This window comes from Salmo salar, chromosome 17 (assembly GCF_965601325.2).
Source record: "Salmo salar chromosome 17, fSalSal1, whole genome shotgun sequence".
Lineage (NCBI taxonomy): Eukaryota > Metazoa > Chordata > Actinopteri > Salmoniformes > Salmonidae > Salmo > Salmo salar.
This window is the reverse complement of record NC_138307.1, coordinates 40,005,001-40,019,300: the sequence shown is the minus strand read 5'-3', so window position 1 is coordinate 40,019,300 and position 14,300 is coordinate 40,005,001. Positions and strand designations below refer to the sequence as shown.

The 14,300-nt window shown below is 48.2% G+C and overlaps 1 protein-coding gene across 1 annotated transcript in view; it reads right to left on the bottom strand.

Moving 5' to 3' along the window:
* Positions 1-9,810: 9,810 nt before the first annotated feature.
* Positions 9,811-14,300, bottom strand: part of LOC106607549 (ras GTPase-activating protein 3) — a 113,044-nt gene continuing 108,554 nt past the window's right edge. The window contains exon 18 of the mRNA XM_082963321.1: positions 9,811-13,872. Within this exon, the coding sequence (XP_082819447.1) occupies positions 13,797-13,872 (76 nt within the window). The 3' untranslated portion in view covers positions 9,811-13,796. The remainder of the gene's footprint in view (positions 13,873-14,300) is intronic.

Genomic DNA, 14,300 nt, shown 5'->3' with positions numbered 1-14,300 from the left:
AGGGGAGGGGAGGGGAGAGGAGAGGAGGGGAGGGGAGGGGAGAGGAGAGGAGGGGAGGGGGGGGGAGAGGAGAGGAGGGGCGGGGAGAGGAGGGGAGGGGAGGGGAGAGGAGAGGAGGGGAGGGGAGGGGAGGGGAGAGGAGAGGAGGGGCGGGGAGAGGAGGGGAGGGGAGGGGAGGGGAGAGGAGAGGAGGGGAGGGGGGGGGAGAGGAGGGGAGAGGGGGAGAGGGGAGGGGCGGGGAGGGGAGAGGAGAGGGGGGGGAGGGGAGAGGGGGGGGGGAGGGGAGGGGCGGGGAGGGGAGAGGAGAGGAGGGGCGGGGAGAGGAGGGGAGGGGAGGGGAGGGGAGAGGAGAGGAGGGGAGGGGAGGGGAGAGGAGAGGAGGGGAGGGGGGGGGAGAGGAGAGGAGGGGCGGGGAGAGGAGGGGAGGGAGGGGAGAGGAGAGGAGGGGAGGGGAGGGGAGGGGAGAGGAGAGGAGGGGCGGGGAGAGGAGGGGAGGGGAGGGGAGGGGAGAGGAGAGGAGGGGAGGGGGGGGGAGAGGAGGGGAGAGGGGGAGAGGGGAGGGGCGGGGAGGGGAGAGGAGAGGGGGGGGAGGGGAGAGGGGGGGGGAGGGGAGGGGCGGGGAGGGGAGAGGAGAGGAGGGGCGGGGAGAGGAGGGGAGAGGAGAGGAGAGGGGGGAGAGGCGGGGAGGGGAGGGGAGAGGAGAGGAGGGGCGGGGAGAGGAGGGGGGGGGGAGCGGAGGGGGGGGAGGGGCGGGGAGAGGAGGGGAGGGGAGGGGAGAGGAGAGGAGGGGAGGGGGGGGGGAAGAGGAGGGGAGGGAGGCGAAACGTGTGTCATTAACAACATTAACATGAGCAACCATAGTGGAATCTGTGTTTAACCTTCCAAAATAAAAGTCCCCGATTGAAACATGCAAACAGATGACAGCAGTGGAATATTCCTAAAAGTAGTGCACTGGGTCTGTATAGATCCATTTGAGTCCTCCAGATCAGAGGTATCAGCACCAGGGATGTTCTCTGTTTAGTGAGTCCTCCAGATCAGAGACAGTAGGGATGACCAGGGATGTTCTGTTTAGTGAGTCCTCCAGATCAGAGGCAGTAGGGATGACCAGGGATGTTCTCTGTTTAGTGAGTCCTCCAGATCAGAGGCAGTAGGGATGACCAGGGATGTTCTCTGTTTAGTGAGTCCTCCAGATCAGAGGCAGTAGGGATGACCAGGGACGTTCTCTGTTTAGTGAGTCCTCCAGATCAGAGGCAGTAGGGATGAATGTTCTCTTGATAAGCACCAGGAATGTTCTCTTGATAAACACCAGGAATGTTCTCTTGGTAAACACCAGGAATGTTCTCTTGATAAGCACCAGGAATGTTCTCTTGATAAACACCAGGAATGTTCTCTTGATAAACACCAGGAATGTTCTCTTGATAAACACCAGGAATGTTCTCTTGATAAGCACCAGGAATGTTCTCTTGATAAGCACCAGGAATGTTCTCTTGATAAGCACCAGGAATGTTCTCTTGATAAACACCAGGAATGTTCTCTTGATAAGCACCAGGAATGTTCTCTTGATAAGCACCAGGAATGTTCTCTTGATAAGCACCAGGAATGTTCTCTTGATAAACACCAGGAATGTTCTCTTGGTAAACACCAGGAATGTTCTCTTGATAAACACCAGGAATGTTCTCTTGATAAACACCAGGAATGTTCTCTTGATAAGCACCAGGAATGTTCTCTTGATAAGCACCAGGAATGTTCTCTTGATAAACACCAGGAATGTTCTCTTGATAAGCACCAGGAATGTTCTCTTGATAAGCACCAGGAATGTTCTCTTGATAAACACCAGGAATGTTCTCTTGATAAGCACCAGGAATGTTCTCTTGATAAACACCAGGAATGTTCTCTTGATAAACACCAGGAATGTTCTCTTGATAAACACCAGGAATGTTCTCTTGATAAACACCAGGAATGTTCTCTTGATAAGCACCAGGAATGTTCTCTTGATAAGCACCGGGGATGTTCTCTTGATAAGCACCAGGAATGTTCTCTTGATAAGCACCAGGAATGTTCTCTTGATAAACACCGGGAATGTTCTCTTGATAAGCACCAGGAATGTTCTCTTGATAAACACCAGGAATGTTCTCTTGATAAACACCAGGAATGTTCTCTTGATAAGCACCAGGAATGTTCTCTTGATAAGCACCAGGAATGTTCTCTTGATAAGCACCAGGAATGTTCTCTTGATAAACACCAGGAATGTTCTCTTGGTAAACACCAGGAATGTTCTCTTGATAAGCACCAGGAATGTTCTCTTGATAAACACCAGGAATGTTCTCTTGATAAACACCAGGAATGTTCTCTTGATAAACACCAGGAATGTTCTCTTGATAAGCACCAGGAATGTTCTCTTGATAAGCACCAGGAATGTTCTCTTGATAAGCACCAGGAATGTTCTCTTGATAAACACCAGGAATGTTCTCTTGATAAGCACCAGGAATGTTCTCTTGATAAACACCAGGAATGTTCTCTTGATAAACACCAGGAATGTTCTCTTGATAAACACCAGGAATGTTCTCTTGATAAACACCAGGAATGTTCTCTTGATAAGCACCAGGAATGTTCTCTTGATAAGCACCGGGGATGTTCTCTTGATAAGCACCAGGAATGTTCTCTTGATAAGCACCAGGAATGTTCTCTTGATAAGCACCAGGAATGTTCTCTTGATAAGCACCAGGAATGTTCTCTTGATAAACACCGGGAATGTTCTCTTGATAAGCACCAGGAATGTTCTCTTGATAAACACCAGGAATGTTCTCTTGATAAGCACCAGGAATGTTCTCTTGATAAACACCAGGAATGTTCTCTTGATAAGCACCAGGAATGTTCTCTTGATAAGCACCAGGAATGTTCTCTTGATAGACTATACATCCACATTACAATTTCAACATTAAAAAAAATATATAATTATTGTATTTTATTGAATTCATATAACAACATTCCAAACTTGTTTAGCATTATCTTGTACCAGTGTGGCATGATTCCAAAAATATAATCCGTTTCCATCTGTTTCAGTGGGGGGACTTTTATTTTGAAGACGAACCGACCATTCAACTGTTGTTGACCCCGCAACTGTTTTTCACGACACACTGGTGTCAAGGGGTGGAGGCGACAGAGGGAGAGCGCTGTTACTCTCTGCTCTACTTCAAACATACATTCTGCTGCCTGCCTGTGTTGCTGTGCTGGGACTTTGAGTTGAGGACAATATTTAAACCCTTGACCCTGGTAGACTGTAGAGGGACAGAGACAGTATTTATACCCCTGACTAGAGGTCCTGGTAGATTGTAGAGGAACAGAGACAGTATTTATACCCCTGACTGGAGGTCCTGGTAGATTGTAGAGGAACAGAGACAGTATTTATACCCCTGACTAGAGGTCCTGGTAGATTGTAGAGGACCAGAGGAACAGAGACAGTATTTATACCCCTGACTAGAGGTCCTGGTAGATTGTAGAGGACCAGAGGAACAGAGACAGTATTTATACCCCTGACTAGAGGTCCTGGTAGATTGTAGAGGAACAGAGACAGTATTTATACCCCTGACTAGAGGTCCTGGTAGATTGTAGAGGAACAGAGGAACAGAGACAGTATTTATACCCCTGACTGGAGGTCCTGGTAGATTGTAGAGGCACAGAGACAGTATTTATACCCCTGACTAGAGGTCCTGGTAGATTGAAGAGGAACAGAGGGACAGAGACAGTATTTATACCCCTGACTAGAGGTCCTGGTAGATTGTAGAGGCACAGAGACAGTATTTATACCCCTGACTAGAGGTCCTGGTAGATTGAAGAGGAACAGAGGGACAGAGACAGTATTTATACCCCTGACTAGAGGTCCTGGTAGATTGAAGAGGAACAGAGGGACAGAGACAGTATTTATACCCCTGACTAGAGGTCCTGGTAGATTGTAGAGGGACAGAGACAGTATTTATACCCCTGACTAGAGGTCCTGGTAGATTGTAGAGGGACAGAGACAGTATTTATACCCCTGACTAGAGGTCCTGGTAGACTGTAGAGGGACAGAGACAGTATTTATACCCCTGACTAGAGGTCCTGGTAGATTGTAGAGGAACAGAGACAGTATTTATACCCCTGACTAGAGGTCCTGGTAGATTGTAGAGGAACAGAGGAACAGAGACAGTATTTATACCCCTGACTAGAGGTCCTGGTAGATTGTAGAGGAACAGAGACAGTATTTATACCCCTGACTAGAGGTCCTGGTAGATTGTAGAGGAACAGAGGAACAGAGACAGTATTTATACCCCTGACTAGAGGTCCTGGTAGATTGTAGAGGGACAGAGACAGTATTTATACCCCTGACTAGAGGTCCTGGTAGATTGTAGAGGCACAGAGACAGTATTTATACCCCTGACTAGAGGTCCTGGTAGATTGTAGAGGAACAGAGGAACAGGGGAACAGAGGAACAGAGGAACAGGGGAACAGAGGAACAGAGGAACAGGGGAACAGGGGAACAGAGGAACAGGGGAACAGGGGAACAGAGGAACAGGGGAACAGAGGAACAGAGGAACAGGGGAACAGAGGAACAGAGGAACAGGGGAACAGAGGAACAGGGGAACAGGGGAACAGAGGAACAGGGGAACAGAGGAACAGAGGAACAGGGGAACAGAGGCACAGAGGAACAGGGGAACAGAGGCACAGGGGAACAGGGGAACAGAGGAACAGGGGAACAGGGAACAGAGGAACAGGGGAACAGGGGAACAGAGGAACAGGGGAACAGAGGAACAGGGGAACAGGGGAACAGAGGAACAGGGGAACAGGGGAACAGAGGAACAGGGGAACAGGGGAACAGAGTCACAGAGGAACAGAGGAACAGAGGAACAGAGGAACAGGGGAACAGGGGAACAGAGGAACAGGGGAACAGAGGAACAGAGGAACAGGGGAACAGAGGAACAGGGGAACAGGGGAACAGGGGAACAGGGGAACAGAGGAACAGGGGAACAGGGGAACAGGGGAACAGAGGAACAGAGGCACAGAGGAACAGGGGAACAGGGGAACAGAGGAACCACTTGAGCAGAAAATAAGCTATACATGTTTACATTACATTTGACATTTTTTTGTCATTTAGCAGCCGCTTTTATTCAGAGAGATTTACAGTTAGTCAAGTCCTGGTTAGCGTTCTTTATTTCTACTTTATTTTTATTTGGGGGGGGGGGGGGGGTCTGAAGATAGGCAGCTATCCTCACAAACACACTACACACACACTACACACTACACACACTACACACACTACACACTACACACACACTACACACACTACACACACACACACTACACACACACACACTACACACACACACACTACACACACTACACACACTACACACACTACACACACTACACACACTAACACACACACTACACACACACACTACACACACACACACTACACACTACACACACACTACACACACACTACACACTACACACACACTACACACTACACACACACACACACACTACACACACTACACACACACACACTACACACACACACACACTACACACACTACACACACACTACACACACACTACACACACACACACACACACACACACACACACACACACACACTCACACACCACTACACACACCACACACTCACACACACACTACCACACACTACACACACACTACACACACTCACACACACACACACACACACACACACACTCACACACACACACACACACTACACACACTACACACACACACTACACACACACTACACACACTACACACTACACACACACACTACACACACTACACACACACTACACACTACACACACACACTACACACACACACACACACACACTACACACACACACACACACACACACTACACACACACACACACACACACACACACTACACACACACACTACACACTACACACACTACACACACACACACACACTACACACACACACACACACACACTACACACACACACACACACACACTACACACACTACACACACACTACACACACTACACACACACACACACACACACACACACACACACTCACACACACTACACACACACACTCACACACTACACACACTACACACTACACACACACTACACACACACACTACACACACACACACTACACACACTACACACACACACACTACACACACACTACACACACACACACTACACACACACTACACACACTACACACACACACACACTACACACACTACACACACACTACACACACACACTACACACACACACACACTACACACACACTACACACACTACACACACACACTACACACACACTACACACACTACACACACACACACACTACACACACTACACACACACACTACACACACACTACACACACACACTACACACACACTACACACACTACTACACACTACACACACACACACTACACACACACTACACACTACACACACTACACACACACACTACACTACACACACTACACACACACTACACACACACACACACTACACACTACACACACACTACACACACACTACACACACACACACACACACACACACTACACACACACACTACACACACACTACACACACACACACTACACACACACTACACACTACACACACACTACACACTCACTACACACACACTACACACACTACACACACTACACACACACTACACACACACACTACACACACTACACTACACACACACACTACACACACACACTACACACACACTACACACACTACACACACACTACACACACACACTACACACACACACTACACACACTACACACACACTACACACTACACACACACTACACACACACACTACACACACACTACACACACACACTACACACACACTACACACACACACTACACACACTACACACACACTACACACACTACACACACACACTACACACACACACTACACACACTACACACTACACACACACTACACACACTACACACACACTACACACACACACTACACACACACACTACACACACTACACACACTACACACACACACTACACACTACACACACACACACTACACACACACTACACACACTACACACACTACACACACACTACACACACTACACACACACTACACACACACACACACACTACACACACACTACACACACTACACACACACACTACACACACACACACTACACACACTACACACACACTACACACTACACACACTACACACACACACTACACACACACACACTACACACACTACACACACACTACACACACACACTACACACACACACACTACACACACACACACTACACACACACTACACACACTACACACACACACTACACACACACTACACACATACACTACACACACACTACACACACACTACACACTACACACACACTACACACACACACTACACACACACTACACACACACACTACACCACACACACACACACACACACACTACACACACACACACACACACTACACACACACTACACACACACACTACCCACACACACTACACACACACACTACACACACACTACACACACACACACACACACTACACACACACACACACACTACACACACACTACACACACACTACACACACACACACACACTACACACACACACACACACACACTCACACACACACCCACACACACACTACACACACACACACACACACACCACACCCTACACACACACACACACACCTACACACACACACTACACACACACACACTACACACACACTACACACACACACTACACACACACTACACACACACACTACACACCACTACACACACACACACACCTACACACACACTCACACACACTACTACACACACTACACACACACACTACACACACTACACACACACACTACACACACACACTACACACACACTACACACACACACTACACACACACACACACACTACACACACACTCACACACACTACACACACACACACACACACACACACTACACACACACTACACACACACACACACACACACACACACACACTACACACACACTACACACACACACTCACACACACACACTACACACACACCCACCACACACACCACACACTACACACACACTACACACACACTACACACACACACACACACTACACACACACACTACACACACACTACACACACACACACACACACACTACACCACACACACACACACACACCCACCTACACACACACACACACACACACACTACACACACACTACACACACACTACACACACACACTACACACACACTACACACACACACTACACACACACTACACACACACACACTACACACACTACACACTACACACACACTACACACACACTACACACATACACACACACTACACATACACACACACTACACACACAACACACTACACACACACTACACACACACACACACCACACACTACACACACACTACACACACACACCACTACACACACACTACACACACATACACACACACACTACACACACACTACACACACACACACACTAACACACACTACACACACACAACACTACACACACACACACACACACTACACACACACTACACACACACTACACACTACACACACACTACACACTACACACACACTACACACACACACTACACACACACACACTACACACACACTACACACACACACTACACACACACACACTACACACACACACTACACACACACACACACACTACACACACACACTACACACACACACTACACACACACACTACACACACACACTACACACACACTCACACACTACACACACACACTACACACACACTACACACACACACACACATACACACACACACACTCACACACACTACACACACACTACACACACACACCACACTACACACACTCACACACACACTACACACACACACACTACACACACACTACACACACACACACACACTACACACACACTCACACACACACTCACACACACTCACACTACACACACACACTACACACACACTACACACACACTACACACACACACACACACACTACACACACACACTACACACACACACACACACACATACACACACACTACACACACACTACACACACACACTACACACACACTACACACACACACTACACACACACACTACACACACACACCACACACACACACACTACACACACACTACACACACACACACTACACACACACTACACACACACACTACACACACACACTACACACACACTACACACACACTACACACACACACTACACACACACTACACACACACACACTACACACACTACACACACACAATACACACACTACACACACTACACACACTACACACACACACTATACACACACTACACACACACTACACACACACACTACACACACACTACACACACACTACACACACTACACACACACACTATACACACACTACACACACACTACACACACACACTACACACACTACACACACTACACACACACACTATACACACACTACACACACACTACACACACACACTACACACACACTACACACACTACACACACTACACACACACACTATACACACACTACACACACACTACACACACACACACTACACACACACACTTCCTCTCTATCCTTCCGTCCATTCTGAATGAAAGCCAGTCAGACAACAAGCGGTTTGAATTAATATTATCATCATTTAGTTATTCCAGGACAACAAACAAACAAACAAACAAACAAAAAAAAATCTAATTTTAAACCATTCAGTTGTTCTGTACAGAGAGACATAAAACCTTCTTAATGCTCTTGATATATTTATACAAAATACATTGTTCTCTTTTAGAAGAGGTGTTTTACAAGAGGAATTTCCTGTAAAGGTAGATTAGGGGTTATAATGTTTGGGTGAGGGGAGAGGACAATTTGAAGACACTAGTCGGAAGATAGAAAACACACATTTGTAGCAATTGGCATTATGTTTTGTTTTTTTTAATTGGGTTGTGGTTTTAGAGATATACAAAAGATATCACAGCAACACAAATGACTTTGTTCAGAAATATAGATGTAGGAAAAAAGATAAGACTGTTTAGCTAACAAACGACAATAGGAGTGAAATGTTCAGTCTAACCCAAAAAGGCCTGTGGTGTTGACGGTATCTTCAATGAAACGATAAAATATTTAGACAACAAATTCCAATTGGCTATAGCTAAACTCTTTAACATCATCCTTAGCACTGGCATCTTCCCCAATATTTGGAACCAAGGACTGATCACCCCAATCCACGTGGAGACAAATTTGATCCCAATATCTACCGTGGGGATATGCGTCAACAGCAACCTTTGGGGAAAATCCTCTGCATTATCATTAACAGCAGACTCGTACATTTTCTCATTGAAAACAATGTCCTGAGCAAATGTCAAAATGGTTTTTTACAAAATTACCATACTAGAGACAATGTACTCACCTGCACACCCTAATTGACAAACAACCAAGACTGGTAGCCAGACTACAGAAGACTGACTTGTCTGCCATCGTGGAAGACTCTGCACTTAACAATACACACGATCTACAGAAAGAATGGATGTCCAGGATAGTTCTGTTGTTTTGGACCTAGCAACCAGTCACCGGGTTAGTTCTGTTGATTTTGGACATAGCAACCAGTCACCGGGGTGGTTCTGTTGATTTGGACATAGCAACCAGTCACCGGGTTAGTTCTGTTGATTTTGGACATAGCAACCAGTCACCGGGTTAGTTCTGTTGATTTTGGACCTAGCAACCAGTCACCGGGTTAGTTCTGTTGATTTTGGACATAGCAACCAGTCACCGGGTTAGTTCTGTTGATTTTGGACATAGCAACCAGTCACCGGGTTAGTTCTGTTGTTTTGGACATAGCAACCAGTCACCGGGTTAGTTCTGTTGATTTTGGACATAGCAACCAGTCACCGGGGTGGTTCTGTTGATTTGGACATAGCAACCAGTCACCGGGTTAGTTCTGTTGATTTTGGACATAGCAACCAGTCACCGGGTTAGTTCTGTTGTTTTGGACATAGCAACCAGTCACCGGGTTAGTTCTGTTGATTTTGGACATAGCAACCAGTCACCGGGTTAGTTCTGTTGATTTTGGACCTAGCAACCAGTCACCGGGTTAGTTCTGTTGATTTTGGACCTAGCAACCAGTCACCGGGTTAGTTCTGTTGATTTTGGACATAGCAACCAGTCACCGGGTTAGTTCTGTTGATTTTGGACATAGCAACCAGTCACCGGGTTAGTTCTGTTGTTTTGGACATAGCAACCAGTCACCGGGTTAGTTCTGTTGATTTTGGACATAGCAACCAGTCACCGGGTTAGTTCTGTTGTTTTGGACCTAGCAACCAGTCACCGGGTTGGTTCTGTTGATTTGGACATAGCAACCAGTCACCGGGTTAGTTCTGTTGTTTTGGACATAGCAACCAGTCACCGGGTTAGTTCTGTTGATTTTGGACCTAGCAACCAGTCACCGGGTTAGTTCTGTTGTTTTGGACATAGCAACCAGTTACCGGGTTGGTTTAGTTGGTTTCCCACAATGCAAGAGTGAACCATAATGGCCCGTACCTTCCATAGACCCTGGACCGGTCCATTAACTAGATTCACAGCAGGAGAAATCTGGGGGAATGCAACTGGGATTTGTAGTTCTGACCCGGGGACAGGGTACAGACCAGGAGGTAGCAGAGTTCTGACCCGGGGACAGAGTACTGAATTAAACACTACAAATCTTAACAGTTAAAAACAGGATGATCCAGATTGTAAATGAAGGCTGCACTAATCAGTCAGAAGAACAGCTCGGGTCCTCATGTTCGCCGGCGCTGACTGATGACCTGCCCGTCTCCTTCCTCTGTCATCATCTTTCCCTGGAAGGAGGGCTGCGGTGGGCGATGGGGGGGGGGTAAATACATACATAGCCGAACGTGACCCCAAGTGAACAGTCTTCCAACCTAGAGTTTGGTCTGTGTGACTTGAAATACAAAAAAAGGAATGTGTTGTTTTTACATCAGGAATATACCACTTATCAAACATTACAAAAACATCAGTAATGAAATAAGACTGTTTCAGAATGTGCTGGGGCAGTAGCTTCCTGTCCGCTGTGGGGCAGTAGCTTCCTGTCCGCTGTGGGGCAGTAGCTTCCTGTCCGCTGTGGGGCAGTAGCTTCCTGTTCGTTGTTGGGGCAGTAGCTTCCTGTCCGCTGTGGGGCAGTAGCTTCCTGTTCGTTGTGGGGCAGTAGCTTCCTGTCCGTTGTTGGGGCAGTAGCTTCCTGTCCGCTGTGGGGCAGTAGCTTCCTGTCCGCTGTGGGGCAGTAGCTTCCTGTCCGCTGTGGGGCAGTAGCTTCCTGTCCGCTGTGGGGCAGTAGCTTCCTGTCCGCTGTGGGGCAGTAGCTTCCTGTCCGCTGTGGGGCAGTAGCTTCCTGTCCGTTGTGGGGCAGTAGCTTCCTGTCCGCTGTGGGGCAGTAGCTTCCTGTTCGTTGTTGGGGCAGTAGCTTCCTGTTCGTTGTTGGGGCAGTAGCTTCCTGTTCGTTGTTGGGGCAGTAGCTTCCTGTCCGCTGTGGGGCAGTAGCTTCCTGTTCGTTGTTGGGCAGTAGCTTCCTGTTCGTTGTTGGGGCAGTAGCTTCCTGTTCGTTGTTGGGGCAGTAGCTTCCTGTTCGTTGTTGGGGCAGTAGCTTCCTGTTCGTTGTTGGGGCAGTAGCTTCCTGTCCGCTGTGGGGCAGTAGCTTCCTGTTCGTTGTTGGGGCAGTAGCTTCCTGTCCGCTGTGGGGCAGTAGCTTCCTGTTCGTTGTTGGGGCAGTAGCTTCCTGTCCGCTGTGGGACAGTAGCTTCCTGTCCGCTGTGGGGCAGTAGCTTCCTGTTCGTTGTTGGGGCAGTAGCTTCCTGTTCGTTGTTGGGGCAGTAGCTTCCTGTTCGTTGTGGGGCAGTAGCTTCCTGTTCGTTGTGGGGCAGTAGCTTCCTGTTCGTTGTGGGGCAGTAGCTTCCTGTCCGCTGTGGGGCAGTAGCTTCCTGTCCGTTGTGGGGCAGTAGCTTCCTGTCCGCTGTGGGGCAGTAGCTTCCTGTCCGCTGTGGGGCAGTAGCTTCCTGTTCGTTGTTGGGGCAGTAGCTTCCTGTTCGTTGTGGGGCAGTAGCTTCCTGTTCGTTGTTGGGCAGTAGCTTCCTGTTCGTTGTTGGGGCAGTAGCTTCCTGTTCGTTGTTGGGGCAGTAGCTTCCTGTTTGTTGTTGGGGCAGTAGCTTCCTGTCCGCTGTGGGGCAGTAGCTTCCTGTCCGCTGTGGGGCAGGTTAAAGTGCGTGGTCACTGGAACACGAACAGTCCAGAGAAAAGCGTTTTGTTGTCGCAAGTCATCATAGAAAATAAGACCCCTCCCTCGCTCTCTCTCTCTCTCTCTCTCTGTCTTCCCTTCTCTCTCTCTCTCTCTCTCTCTCTCTGTCTCTGTCTCTCTCTTTCTCTTTCTCTCTCTCTCTCTCTCTCTCTCTCTTCCCTTCTCTCTCTCCCTCTCTCCTACCCGATTTGACCTCGGCTCTGAGTGTCCGTGTTCTGAAAGATGCACCATGGGAAGCCGTGGACCAGGAGTAACCAGGAAGTGTTGCTAGGTCTCAGGTCATCGGGGGCGGAGCGCTGCGCTTCATGGCAGTGGTTGGTGGGTGGGGCTAGATGGAGTAGGTGGAGCTCTCAGACTGCTGGTGGATGTAACACTGAAAACTCTTGTCTCCGATTGGATGTTCCCTGCGGATCACAGAGAAGAGGGGTGTGGTCAGGAAGGTGAAACGGTACAGAACATTATTACAGAGAGACTGGGGTGTGTGTGTGTGTGTGTGTGTGTGTGTGTGTGTGTGTGTGTGTGTGTGTGTGTGTGTGTGTGTGTGTGTGTGTGTGACTGTGTGTGAGTGACTGTGTGTGTGTGTGTGTGTGAGTGTGTGTGAGTGTGTGGTTGTGACTGTGTGTGTGTGTGTGTGTGTGTGTGTGTGTGTGTGTGTGTGTGTGTGTGTGTGTGTGTGTGTGTGTGTGTGTGTGACTGTGTGTGAGTGACTGTGTGTGTGTGTGAGTGTGTGACTGTGTGTGTGTGTGTGACTGTGTGTGTGTGTGTGACTGTGTGTGTGTGACTGTGTGTGAGTGACTGTGTGTGTGTGTGTGTGTGTGTGTGTGTGTGTGTG